Here is a 14,739-nt window from a genome sequence, read left to right as displayed (position 1 = left end):
ATGATGAGGCGATAACTCTTCAGGCCTTACGGTGAAACTAATGCTTTGACATTTGAAATAGTAAATATGTATAATATATGTAGATAAGAAAGGGAAGGAAAGGAAAACCCTGAATGACATAAATGTTCAATGGCATGTTTATTCCAACAGAGTACTTCATAAAGTATGTATTTGTACACAGTACTGTAAACCAAACTAGGCTTCACCCTCACTTCTTCACCTCATTAACTTTGTTCTTTTCTTGAATAAATCCTCAGCGGTGAAGAAAACGTCTTTTGTGTTCTGCAGCTCTTGCACAGTGTAATGCTTCAAAAACTACAATGCAGCTGTACCTGAAACCAGAGATGCTGGACGAAAGAAATATGATCTTTTCTGAAGCTGTCTTTGTGTTTACACAATTAAAACCTGTCTAAGCAGTTTTGCTTAAATGTCAAAGCTACTGCTTCTCCTTTAAGAGTTTTTGTGTAGTCAGAGGTAAAAAGGGGTGTGGTTATGGACAGGTCCTGGAGTATATTGTTGTTGTTGTTGAGCTGTTGCTCAGTCAGGTGAGTTCCATCAAGAGCTGAACAAATGTCTCTGTTGGAGCCTTTTGCGTCCGTCCTCTTTTCCAGTCCCACCACACTGTTGGGGGCTTTCGCTGTGTTGCTCTTCCTTTACCTTGTTTCCAGTAACTTCACCTCTCAGCAAGTTGGGAAGGAGCCTCCGGGACCTAGGTCTCTGCCTCTGCTTGGAAACCTGTTGCAGCTTGATCTCAAGAGACCTTACAGGACCTTATGTGAGGTGAGTTCAACTCCTGATCCAGAGTCATTTTGTTACATTGGCAGTTTTTCATTTAAAAATGCATCTAAACATTTTTGAATTGTCAAAAATCATTATTTTCCCCCTCCAGATTTCTAAAGAATATGGATCTGTATTCACAATTTACTTGGGAATCAAAAAAGTAGTGGTGCTGGCTGGATACAAGACAGTCAAAGAGGCTCTGGTCAACTATGCAGAAGAGTTTGGGGTCCGAGAAATCTCACCTATTTTTTATGATATAAATCAGGGTCATGGTATGAATTCCTTTATAAATGTTTTGAAATATTGTACTTACTGGCATAAAATTAGAAATAACTGTTACTTTTTGCAGCAAAAGCAATTTTTTTCTGTCTTAATTCTTGTTTTTTGTCTTTACATATATGATGCACATTATACTAATATACACATTAGTGATCAGTGTGTTACTTAATTTATATTGACATATAAATGAGATATCTTCAGAGTTTTGTTTAAAATTCTACAGGGATTGTTTTTGCCAATGGAGAATCATGGAAAGAGATGAGAAGATTTGCCATCACCACTCTGAAAGACTTTGGAATGGGCAAAAGAGTAGCAGAGGATAAAATCATAGAGGAATGCAGCTACCTGATCCAAATGTTTGAAAAGCACCAAGGTATAATCTAAGGAGGCAAAATATGAAGAATGATTCATTACAGGGGGTTACGACAGAGAAATGTAACATATGAGGGAAATGTACCTTATAATATTAAACTAAGAACACTGGCTACAGAAATGTTATGAAAACACAAAGCACTGTGATTTTTTCTCTGGCACACAGATGGCATTTTCTTTGATCTTAAACAAGAATGACAAGTGGTGCCAGACACAACAAACCCAGCCCCCACCCACAATAAGTAAATGGGAAGATTTTAAGTTTAATTTGAACTTTGACCTACCTTTACCAAAATGTCATGAGATCTATCCCGGATCACTGGGAATCTATAAACCCAATTTGATATGAACTGAACCAGTAGTTCTGCTGCTAAAGTGTTAACAAATAAACAAAGAAACAAACAAGTGGTGCCAGGTACAACAAACCTCGCCCCTCGCACGTACTGTAGCTTATTTTGGCATCGATCCAGCTGATGTCATCACGTCTATGCGTGTGCTGATCTCAGCATATTGATTGCCTCTATATATCAATCAATCAATCAATCAATCTTTATTTATATAGCACTTTTCATACATTAAGGATGTAGCACAAAGTGCTTTACATATAAGATTAAAAATCAGTACGTCCCCCCACCCACCAACCCCCCCCCCCCCCCCCCCCCCACACACACACACACACACACACACACACGCACGCACACACACAAGCTCACACACATGCATACACACACTTAAAAAGACTGCCCGAGCACGAGAGGACCAGAAAGTAAAAGTAAAAGTAAAAGTAAAAGAGGAGGCGCTGTCTCAGGGAGCCATCCGCCCCAGGAGGCAGCCACCAACCCCGGCAACCAGGCACCAGCGACACTGTGCTGCATCCCAACCAGTGGGAGAGGGGCAACTGCCACCGCATTGCGGTGGAAGGGACCCCCACCCACCAGAAAGGAGCAGACCCCAGTGAAGGAAGGCTCCACATCCACCCCCCGGCGTGGAGGACTCCCTCTGATGAAACACTGGAGAATATAGATAAGAAACATTAAAAAGATATAAAAGCATTGATTAAAAGAATCTAAATGTAAGACATATATATGAATATAATATAAATATTAAACATTAAAATGATAAAACAGAAGCATTGGTTAAAAGAATCTTAAGACATAGATATAAAAATATAACTATAAAACATCAAATGGATAAAACAGAGGCATTAGTTAAAAACCAAATTAAAGAGGTGGGTCTTGAGCCTGGTTTTAAACATTTCTACATTCTCTGCGGCCCTGAGGTTCCCTGGCAGGCTGTTCCATAGGCGAGGAGCATAATGCTGAAAAGCTGCCTCGCCATGAGGCATGTGCCAAGTTTGAAGTAAATTGAAACAAAAGTGATGTTTTTATAGACATTTGAAATTTCACCCAAAAGATTTTACAAAATCATTAAAAATTGGAACCTTAGCCTATTTTTCCTAAAATCTAACCATGTTTATTCTGGGTCACTGGCAATCTATAAACACAATTTGGTATGAATTCAACCAATAGTTTTGCTGCTACAGACATTTGAAATTATAAGTAAATGGAGAAAGAAAAAAGATTTAAAAAATTCATAAAAAATTTTTACTTTGACCCACTGTTCCCAAAATATAATGAGATCTATTCTGGGTCACTGGCAATCTATAAACACAATTTGGTATGAATTCAACCAATAGTTTTGCTGCTACAGACATTTGAAATTTCATCCATTATAAGAAAATGGAGAAAGAAAAAAGATTTTAAAAATTCATAAAAAAATTTTTACTTTGACCTACTGTTCCCAAAATATAATGAGATCTATTCTGGGTCACTGGCAATCTATAAGCCCAATTTGGTATGAATTCAACCAATAGTTTTGCTGCTAGAGTGTTAACAAACAAACAAACTGAACCAAAAACAATACCCCTTGCCTCCCCATTGGGGGATGGGCTACTAAACAAATCAAAGTGAATATATGACTTAAATCAAAGGTTCATGGGAAATGAAACAGTGACAGATTTTAAAATAATGCAGCCTTTTAAAAATGTAACTGTATTCCCATCACCAGTTGTGGACTTCCCTCTGGTTTGTGTTCTAAATCCAATACCCATCATGTTTATCATATTATACTGTTCAATCTTTATAAGTTTCTTGCTGCATTTACAGGGAAACCTTTTGAAACAACATGCCCCTTAAACTATGCAACGTCCAACATCATCTCATCCATTGTGTACGGAAAAAGATTTGAGTACGATGACCCCACATTCACAAATATGGTGGGGAGAGCCAATGAGTCGATCCGCCTCGCTGGGTCGAAATCCATCCAGGTGATGTTTCCCTTTTTTAAGCAGTTAGCTCCATATCTCCATGAGAATGCTGACTTTTCAGAAGAGTTTATACTGAGGATTTGTTAGGCTGGATTATGTACATATCTTAGTTTTACTTTTACTTTTAGTTTAGTTTAGTTTCGAGCACATAGAATCATCATATAACAAAGAACCATACAACATGGTCAAACAAAATTTTTCAGCGCTCGAAAAGGAGTGGGAAGAAGCATAACTTATAGACTCCCAACCCCTTTTTAACAAGCGAACAGTTAAATTAATTCCGCTTCCTTTGCTTTGTTAACACACTTTTTTTCTGTATATTTTTACAATAACACAAAACATCCATACAAACCATTAACATACACTTTTTTTAGTCACCTTACACACAATCAGATTTGCATGATCAGCCATTTTTTATATTAACTATAATATTTATATGCACTTTAAATATTCACTACAAATACAGTCATTAATAAATGTGATAATATCTCCTAATCATGATAGTCTGTATTAATTAATTAATTACAATTATATCTCATTTTATGCATTCTTCTATATTATAGTTAGACATTCGCTTTTTCAGATAATAATAACTTCTACATTTTCTCTGTGTTCCAGCTCTACAACATGTTTCCCCAGTTGGCCGGTTGGATAAAAGATCGGAAACAGATGTTGAAAAATCTTGAGATAAATGTTAAAGATGTCAAACATTTAGTGATGGCTCTACAAGAGACCTTGAACCCTGACATATGCCGTGGGTTTGTGGACTGTTTTCTGATTCGGAAGCAGAAAGAGGAGGTATCACGACCACTGTGTTTATTTGATTCATAAAAAGCAGAGAAACGTTGCACATATACACTGTAAATACATATCTTCTAATAAAATGTGTGTATGCTTTGTTTCAGGACTCACATGTTAAGGACACACACTTCACTGAAAAGAACATGATATTTTCAGTGACCAACCTGTTTGGTGCTGGTACCGACACCACTGCAGCTACACTCAAATGGGCTTTACTGTTCATGGCTAAATATCCACAAATACAGGGTGAGGACAGAACAGAGGCGTACAAACAAACAAGATTAAGCACAGGAATTTACAAACCTGTGAAGCATAAACTGAGATAAACTGTCAGAAAGGACATGTGATATCTGATACACATAAGAAACAGACAGCACCAGTCAGACCACTTTCTGACATGAGGGCATGAGGGGAGTGTGTTTGTTTGGTTCTGGACAGTACACAACACAAATCTAAATGTTGACAGGTTTCAGACGCAGACTGCACAGCATGGACCCAAAAAAAAAAGTCCCACATTCTAATATTTCAGCTTTAGCTTTGATTATCTGATATGATGATCTAGCTAGCTATCTGTCTTTCTGTTCGTCCATCTGTCCGTCTGTCCATGTGATGTCAGCATACAGGTCTGTCACATTTACAGCCTTGACCGTGAACATGAATGGTGTCTCTATGACGACAAACTGTACTTGACATTTCAGATATTTGGGGTGTAGCTCAAATCCTCAAACAGCTATAAATTATAGAATTGTGTTGAAAAAATAAGAACCAAACAGAGCTGAAGAAATTTCTAAAATGACTTTTTTTATTGCAGCTTACTTATAAAGCTGCAGCTGTGAGCAGTCTGTCACTCCCATCAGCTTTTGATATAACAAACAATTAACCCTTTCATGCATAGTGGTCACTATAGTGGACAGATATTCTCCAGCTGTTCTCTTGTATATTCATGGGTTTAGTTGTTTTAATTCCATGTCCTCCTGAGACCCAGCAATGCATTTTTTGTCCTCTGTAGGGGACTAAAGTTTGACAGTTTTAATAAAAAAAAAAAAAAAAAGAAAAAAAGAAATACTGTTCATTGCAAAGGACGTTCCATTAAAAAATAAATAAATGAAAATAATTTTTAAAATGCATCTGAAAAAAACTTGCATTTTGCAGTTTCCAATCAAGATGACTGTTTAATGCAAAAAAAGCTAAAGATTTTCACTTTACTGGATCTCAAGAGGATATCAACCAACACAGTGGACATTCATGCATCATCTACACTGATATTCAGACCATTACTTTAACTTTGCTGTTCTTGATAAACCTGGTCTGCACTAACATGTTTGAGTGTAAATCAACAGTTAATTTTCTCAAACAAAAAGTTTTTTGGTTTTTTTCATGTGTTATCTCCATGAAATAAGTAAAAACTAGTATTAGAGTATGATAAAATGTAAGAAAACATCAGATTAGCTGCATTAAAAATATTTTTATTTCATAGTTTTTACCCAGTATATCACTTTATGATGATGGGTTTTAAATATGTGTCTTTGCTTCAAAAATTTAACGCATGGTGTCCAGCTGCGTGGACATTTTTGTAACTCCATGAAAAATAGATTCATAAAAAAATTCAATCGCATTTTTCTTTTCATGTCTGAATAGGAATAAAAACACTCAGGAAAAAAATATCAATTAAGGTTTTCATAATTCATGCATGAAAGGGTTAATGCATGAACCTCTGCACGATCCATTCCAGCATTAACCAGGTAGAAAAGCTCCATCAAAATGATTGTTCCCTGTTGCCCTTACTGCCTCTTCATCTGGAGGTATTACTGTATGAGCTTTGAGGTATTTTTATCTCTAAAGGTGTACTTATACCTTCAGGCGTATGTTTTACATCAGTCTCATGGTTTACTTTTTATACTTAAAGTGTAATTTATATTTTCTGTTACACAGTCATTTGTACAGAAAGTTCTGCATATCCATGAAAATATGGGTAAATGGTGAAAAGATTATTCATTATCTAACATTTTATCTCAGATCAGGTCCATGAGGAGCTCAACAGAGTGGTAGGGAGTCGTCAAGTTCATGTAAATGATCGGAAAAACCTGCCCTATACTGACGCTGTCATCCATGAGACTCAGAGAATGGCAAACATCGTACCCCTGTCCCTTCCTCACAAAACCAGCCAAGACGTCACTTTCCAAGGCTACTTTATCAAAAAGGTCAGCTGTTTTTGTCCTGATCTGCAAAAACATCCACGTACATATAACATCAGTGTCTTTGTTCTTAGACTTACTGACTTCTTGTGCCATTAGGGGACCACTGTGATTCCTCTTCTTGCTTCTGTCCTGTATGATGAGAATGAATGGGAGAGCCCACACACTTTTAACCCCTCTCACTTCCTGGATGACGAGGGTAAATTTATCAAGAGTGATGCTTTCCTGCCCTTTTCTGCAGGTAATCAACATTGGTAAGGTTTGATTTTCTGATTACAGATAGTGTAAATGTGCACCATGTGACTGTGTTTACCTGTCTTCATGCAGGTCGCAGGGCGTGTCTCGGAGAGAGTCTGGCCAAAATGGAGCTGTTCCTCTTCTTTACTTCGCTCCTGCAGCACTTTCAGTTCACCCCTCCACCTGGAGTGAGAGAAGATGAGCTGGATCTGACTCCAGCTCTTGGTCTGACCCTCTCTCCTTCACATCATGAATTATGCGCTATCATTCGCCATTGAAGAAGACAATCAGATCACTTTAACAACTGCTTTATACTAAGGTCTTAGCTCTGCTATAAATCCAGTAACATGGATCTGCAGCAGCACTCAGCATTAGTTGAGGCAGTACCTGTATTCTCATTGTCTTTGTAAGGATAAATGTAGTCTACATCAAACAGCTACAGCACAACACACACACACACACACACACACACACTCACACACACACACACACACACACACATGTATATATATATATATATATATATATGTATATATATATATATAATTTTCTGCCACTTATTTCCACATACTGATGTTAGCTTTGTTTGATTTGTTGTATTAGCCTTCTATAAATGAGTGATTGTCCACAATAACATATAGTTACAGTAAAGTCTCTCCATACCACCAGTATGTCTTTGTGTTTTACTTCTATACAAAAACTACACTGATAGCTCTAAAGCATTAGTATTAGGAAAAAATGAAGTACAGTCCTAATTTTCAACTATACCTAGAGAGAGTAGCTCATTAACTAGTTGCCATCACCACTCTCAGAGACTTTGGAAAAAACAGTAGTGGAGGATAAAATCATAGAGGAATGCAGCTACCTGATCCAAATGTTAGAAAAGCACTAAGGTATTGAGTAAAATATAAAAGATGATTCATTACAGAGTGTTATTACACTAAGAAATATGTAATTGGGATGTGCGTCATTTTTTTCTTGATCCTTTTTTTTCAACAACATTACATTAAAGCAAAAACTAGTATACAAATATGAAAAACAAACTGTGGAATTACAGTTCAAAACAAGGGTTTATAAGAAATTAAAACGGTGGTGTCTCCCAAACACCAAATATGCAGACTTTATCTACCGATCGTCACAATGTGACTATATTCTCAATTCTAATTATACAATCTAATATATTCATATTTTAGTTTGAAAATACAATACCCACCACCTTAACATTGTTCTTGTTGTATATTTATTTATTTCTTGAGCAGATCCCAATTGAAAAATATAAACCTGAGATGAGACATCAGAGGTTTGTCATTAGAGCACAGCTGAGGACATACTAACTGCGTGGCTGTATTCTTATGTCATTATTTGCAATAACCCTTTACTCTTAGTTTCCAAATTAAAAGCACTTTTAAAGTATTACAGTAAGTATTTCAATCTATGCTACTTCAATCTATTATTCAGTGTCTATAAGAATATTTATTTACAAGCAAAAAGTCAGAATAGTTTATTTTCTACTTTTATGCCAGCAAAACCATGTCGTGTTTGTTCCGAGTACATGGTATGATGGTGTGTTTTTCTGATCACTAATGCAGAATGTCATCTCCTCCTTCCTGAGTTACCTGACTGGTCTTTTACCGACACAAAGAGAAACTTTTTCATTAATAGGATGTGAAAAGTGATTTTATCACTGTGGAAACAGTAATCCAACTTGAAAGTACTTGTACTTGTTTTTGGTTTAATGTTGCACAAAGTCAAGCTGAAGCAAACTTCTATTAGAAGACTGAAGAGGAAGAAGATGGTCACCACAAAGCAAGTAATGCATCATGGGAGTCTGTCATAAGTGGTATTTGGTTTCTGGTCCAGAATTTCTTCATTGGTGGGATTTCAAACTGTCACTTTAGTGTCTTCGTCCTCATGTAAGTAAAAGATCAGGTATATGTGCGATAAAATGACCTAAACTGTTGAGCAGTGTTTTAATGGAGTATCAGATGGACTGATGTTAATAGTACAGTCAAATGGATGAAGGCCCATTCAGGTCTCTTTATTGATTCACCAATACAGATACAGATAAACTTTATTGATCTCAGTGGAAATTCACTTTATTTTATCTATAGTGAAGGTTTAAAAATGTGGAGAATGTATTATTTATTAGTTGGATTACAAAATTAGATTAAAAAATGTATTAGTTGTGTTAATATAAGAGTCAAAAGTATGTGTTGTACTATGTTAATAAACTTTTATGTAAAAAAAAATGTGTAAAGTGTATTAATAAATTGTATGTAGTACTGACACTTCAATTATCTTTAGTCTTATGTTACTTTGTAGTCTTATTTTGGCTTCATGTAATATGTCCTAAATCACTTGTATAATAGATGGGAAGCTGATAGAGTTCTGTCAGGAACACACATCAATCAAATCAATCAATGACATTTTATTTATGTGGTGTCACATCATATCAAAAGTGATCTGATGACAGTTTACATTTAGAGCTGCTCTAAACCAGACTCCTCAGCCCATTCACAGACACCAATAGAATCCTCCGGGAGCAAACACTTGGTGACAGTGGAAGGAAAAACATCCTCTTAACGGGCAGAAACCTGGAGCAGACCCTGACTGCACAGCAAACTGAACACAACTGGTATAAATAGGACCAATGGCCCTGTAGCTTAAGGGCCAAATTAAAAGCTTTGGGAAATGTATCAAGATGCCATTTATTATCACCCAGTTATGTGTATTTATTATATTACAGAAATAGCCCATGTTTTGGTCATATTCCAATCAGATCTGTGAAAAATTCAAATTCCAACTTGATATCATTGATACTTACTGATTTATTGGATCAATCCACTTCCTATCTCTTATAACGGGAACATTTTTCAAAGTCGCACCAAATACAGAATCAGATCCAGATCGAAATAATTTCAATACCTTGTGTTGACATCATCTTAAAGAAACTGTATACCAAGTTTGAAGTCAATCAGAACTGGAGTTTCAGAGAAAAAGACGATTGAAATGTTTTCCCCATAAGAGCCCATGTTAAATTTTCCATAAGTTCCCAGATCCAGAAGAAGATCCTGATCAGCATGTGGCCATTAAGTTTTGGTCATCTCCCCATCAGGGCTGGAGTGTAGAAATTTACACTTGATATCATTTATATTTACTGAGTTATTGCATCGATCCACTTTCTATCTGTTATAATGGGGAAATTTTTCAAAGTCGCACCAAATCCAGAATCAGATCTGGATCCAAATAATTTCACTAACTTTTGCTGACATCATCATAAAGAAGCTGTATACCAAGTTTGAAGTCAATCGGAATTGTAGTTTCGGAGAAGAAGACGATTGAAATTTTTGCAACGGACGACAGACGACGATGGTGACGGAGTCCGCATGATGACAATAGCTTACGGCCTGTTGGCCGGTAAGCTAAGACAGAAAGAGGAATAAACAAACAAAAATGTATTTTGGCTTCAACAGAATGCTTTATGGATATGGGCATCTGCCTCTGGCAAAAATATCCATACTTAACAGAAAACATATATGGAAATAACTCCAAAATGTGTGCATCTGGTCTTTTTTATTAAAGCTGACAGTTTATAGTAAAGGATCCAAAAAGGGGGTACAAATGATCAGAGTGAAATAGTGCAAATAACAATAATATGATAAATGACGTCCTTTATAATTCAAATGGTAGACTAGCGTTCTGTGGAAGAGTTTGTAAATACTGACTTCTCTGTGAAATGCAGAGGCCTTACAGAATATGATGCACTGCTACTACCAGACAGTATAGAAAGTAGTTCAAAGGAGTTCAATATACTGCAAAAACAAAATACACCTAAAATTTACTTGCACGCCTTTAAAATACATTAAATATATTATATCTTTGAGTTGCTCATCTTGCCAGTCCTTATTTGTTATGTGTCAGTGATGGATTTTTCACAGATATTTATTTTCTTTTCTTCACAATTTCTTGAATTTCAGTGAAATTCTGTTGAAGTTTTACCGCAAACTAAAAACAAATAATCTCTTGGAAAAACTCAGATAAGCTTTTCAGTTTGGTTGCTACCCATAAATGAGTCAGGTTTTCTGTTTTGTAAAAGCATCAGTAGTGAAATAGAACAAAGCACTATCATACATAACGACAACATAACTAACATAACAGTTCACATACCATATGTTTTTGAGTTCTTTGAGTATTTCCATTGTATATATGTGGCCGAGTGGCGAATTAAAAGAATATCAAAACTGATTAAAATTGTTAAAAATGCCGACAACGGCACCTAAGTAGAGGGACTAGGACCCAACTTAAAACCACAGGTTCCATACCAAGGGGTGAGCAGTGAATTAAAACCAAGAGAATAAAAGTTTACAATAAAACTTATTACATAAAAGATAAAATGTAATAAAACCCTAAAAAGAGGCAGAGCAAACTAAAATAATTCAAACGTTCATAAAAGAAACATAGCAGGCTACACGGAGGTTAAAGCTGGAGATCAGTCTTATCTTCGGCACGGGATGAGGCTCTCAGTTTTCTGCATCGGTCGATCCAGAAGCTTATACCAATGGCCTCCTGCTCCACGCTGCCGCTGGCTCTTGTTCCCTGGTCTGTGCCTCGATCCTGTCTGTTTTTCCTACTTCCTGCGCTCACGTCTCCACCTTTGCTCCGTCCGGCCCCGACTGCATCCACAGCTCTGCCCGTCGTCCGCAGCTCTCCAGGTGTCTCCTTCTGTGGTCTTTTTATTCCTTTGCGCGCCCTACTTTCGTTCCCGCGCTGCTGCATTAATTGGCAGCAGGTGTGTTCAACCAATTGTCCAGTCTCTCCTTCATTCACTCCCAGGTAGTGGGTGTGGCCTACACTTAACTTATGAACTGGAACACAGATTTTACACTGCAAAACAAAGACAGCAAACACGTGCAACGGAATAATTCACAGCAAAAATAATAGGAGCAATCACACTAAACATGCAAATAAGGGATAAAAAAATCAAATCAAATAATAATCGTCTAAATTCCACATATAACTTTATACTTAGTCTGTTCTTCAACTTCTTAGACAGACGTACTTTTCAAAGTGACTTTTCAGACTACAGTTTTTCATCCTTGGGCTCATCGAGCTCCCTGCCGTCGACTGCCATCCAATCCACATTGCACCCGGCCCCTATGGTTCCCTCGGCGGGTGGTGAGTCCACCGGAGGACGGGCCCACGTTGCTCCCTTGGCCTGGGCCCGGCCGGGCCCCGTGGGCAAAGGCCCGGCCACCAGGCGCTTGCTTTTGAGCCCCAACCCCAGGCCTGGCTCCAGAGTGGGGCCCTGGCTTCGCCATGCTGGGCGACGTCACGGCCCTTTGTTCCTGATTCTTCATCGGGGCTTTTGAACTGCTCTTAGTCTGGCCCGTCACCCAGGACCTGTTTGCCATGGGAGACCCTACCAGGGGCATAAAGCCCCCAACAACATAGCTCCTGGGATCATTCGGGCACTCAAACTCCCCCACCACGGTAAGGTGGCAGTTCAAGGGGGAGGTTTTTTTTTTTTTTTTACTTTTTTAATAAAAAATCATTTCCTGGGTGTTAGGAAGTTAAAGGTGCGGGAGACTTTCAACACCAATTTTTCATCAAATCTGTCAAACCCCAGTCATATCCTCAGTATCACGAATCCGTAAGTCTTTCTGTGATTACTCACCTGAATCTCTTACATTACGGTGAGGAATTTCGAAGTGTCATCCACCATAAACAAACCATCTGTTTACAAACAGAACCAATAATAATAATAATAATAATAATAATAATAATAATAATAATAATAATGATAATAATACATCGGTTTTATATAGCGCTTTTCTAAGTACTCAAAGACGATTTACAATAAACAACCAAGGAACAAACATACATCCAACGGGTAAAGAGATGCGAAGTTAATACTAAATGGTAACCAGGAGGTAACTTGGGCATCTTTGGAATTTTGTTGTGACGTGCATTATGGGAAGCGAAAGTTCGCACAGCCACCTGGCAGCAGCAGTGCAACCGCTGAAACATGGAAACGGCTGGAGGGAAGCGGAGCAAGTGGAGCTCCGCCTGGCAGCGGCAGCTGCAACAAACATGACGCGAAAACAGCTGGAGCTCCGCTTCCCTCCAGCCGTTTCTGCGTTTCAGCGGTTGTACTGCCACTGCTGCTGCCAGGCGGTTGCGCGAACCTTTGCTTCCCACAATGCATGTTGCGACAAAATTCCGAACATGCCTGAGTTACCTCCCGGCTCTGATTATAAATAAATGGTTTGTTTATGGTGGATGGCACTTGGAAATTGTTCAACGTGATGCAAGAGATTCAGCTGAGTAATCACAGAAAGACTTATGGAATTGTGACACTGAGGATATGAATGGGGTTTGACAGATTTGATGAAAAATCGGTGACAAAAGTCTCCTGCAGCTTTAAGCCAAATCAATTTGGATCAAACCAAATCAGATCAAATCAAATCACTTTCCAATTTGAGCTGGTCTAAACCAGACTCTTAAGCCAATTTACAGAAACCCAACAGAGTCCTCCAGGAGCAAACACTTTGTGTGACTGTGGCGAGAAAAAAAACTCCCTTTTAAGTGGGAGAAAAACCTCGAGCAGACCCAGACTCCTGGAGGATGGTCGTCTGCCGTGACCAGTTGGGGGGGCAGAGAGGGAGAGAGAGGGAGAGACAGAGACGAGAGAAAGGGACAGATGGGGGGGGGGGGGGGGGGCGGAGACAGACAGAGAGGGAGAGACAGGAGGGAGGGGGGTCAGAGAAAGAGAGGGGGAGAGAGGGCGAGAGAGGGCGAGAGAGGGGGAGAGAGGGGGAGAGGGACAGAAAGAGAGAGGGAGAGACAGAGAAAGAGAGAGAGATGGAGAGAGAGAAAGAGAGAGAGGGAGAGAGAGTGTGAGAGAGAGAGAGAGAGAGAGAGAGAGAGAGAGGGAGAGATGGGGGGACAGAGTGGGGTGGGGGGTGTGGAGACAGAAAGAGAGAGGGAGAGATGGGGGGATCAGAGAGAGAGAGAGAGAGGGAGAGAGAGACAGAAAGAGAGAGGGAGAGACAGGGAAAGAGTGAAGGGGGAGAGAAAGAGAGATAGAGAGAGAGAAAGAGATGGAGAGAGAGGAGAGAGAAAGAGAGAGAGGGAGGAAGAGAGAGGGTGAGAGAGGAGAGAGAGTGAGAGAGGGTGAGAGGGACAGAAAGAGAGAGGGAGAGACAGAGAAAGAGTGAAGGGGAGAGAAAGAGAGAGATGGAAAGAGAGGGGGAGAGAGGACTGACAGAGTGAGAGGGAGAGAGAGAGACAGAGAGAGAGAGAGGGAGAGACGGGGGGACAGAGTGGAGTGGGGGTGGGGAGACAGAAAGAGAGAGGGAGAGACGGAGGGGTCAGAGAGAGAGAGGGAGAGAGAGGGAGAGAGAGGGGGAGAGGGACAGAAAGAGAGAGGGAGAGACAGGGAAAGAGTGAGGGGGGAGAGAAAGAGAGAGAGATGGAGAGAGAGAAAGAGAGGGAGAGAGAGAAAGAGAGGGAGAGAGAAGAGAGACAGAGTGAGAGGGAGAGAGGGCGAGAGGGACAGAAAAAGAGAGGGAGAGACAGAAAAAGAGTGAGGGGGACAGAAAGAGACAGAGATGGAAAGAGAGGGAGAGAGAGGGAGAGAGAGGAGTGACAGAGTGAGAGGGAGAGAAAGAGAGAGGGAGAGAAATAGAGAGGGGGTAAGAAAGAGAGTGAGTGATGGAAAGAGAGGTGAGAGAGGGGTTCCCCGGACAA

At 39.2% G+C, this 14,739-nt stretch overlaps 1 protein-coding gene across 1 annotated transcript; it reads left to right on the top strand.

The window, feature by feature from the left end:
• Positions 1 to 531: 531 nt before the first annotated feature.
• On the top strand, positions 532 to 7,658 carry LOC115413558 (cytochrome P450 2K1-like). Its single transcript, XM_030126497.1, has 9 exons — positions 532 to 780; positions 890 to 1,052; positions 1,283 to 1,432; positions 3,597 to 3,757; positions 4,376 to 4,555; positions 4,663 to 4,804; positions 6,575 to 6,759; positions 6,853 to 6,994; positions 7,081 to 7,658. Exons 1-9 carry the CDS (start codon positions 571 to 573, stop codon positions 7,266 to 7,268), a joined length of 1,521 nt encoding a protein of 506 aa, XP_029982357.1. The 5' UTR covers positions 532 to 570; the 3' UTR covers positions 7,269 to 7,658.
• Positions 7,659 to 14,739: the final 7,081 nt, after the last annotated feature.

Source organism: Sphaeramia orbicularis, chromosome 3 (genome assembly GCF_902148855.1).
Source record: "Sphaeramia orbicularis chromosome 3, fSphaOr1.1, whole genome shotgun sequence".
Lineage (NCBI taxonomy): Eukaryota > Metazoa > Chordata > Actinopteri > Kurtiformes > Apogonidae > Sphaeramia > Sphaeramia orbicularis.
The sequence above is the reverse complement of the archived record's forward strand: the minus strand, read 5'-3'. Positions and strand labels throughout refer to the sequence as shown.

Coding starts and splice junctions, on each gene's coding strand:
- LOC115413558 (XM_030126497.1), top strand. CDS start 571: ATGTCTCTGTTGGAGCCTTTTGCGTCCGTCCTCTTTTCCAGTCCCACC. Junction 3,758..4,375: donor CTGGGTCGAAATCCATCCAG/GTGATGTTTCCC, acceptor TCTGTGTTCCAG/CTCTACAACATGTTTCCCCA. Junction 4,556..4,662: donor TTCGGAAGCAGAAAGAGGAG/GTATCACGACCA, acceptor GCTTTGTTTCAG/GACTCACATGTTAAGGACAC.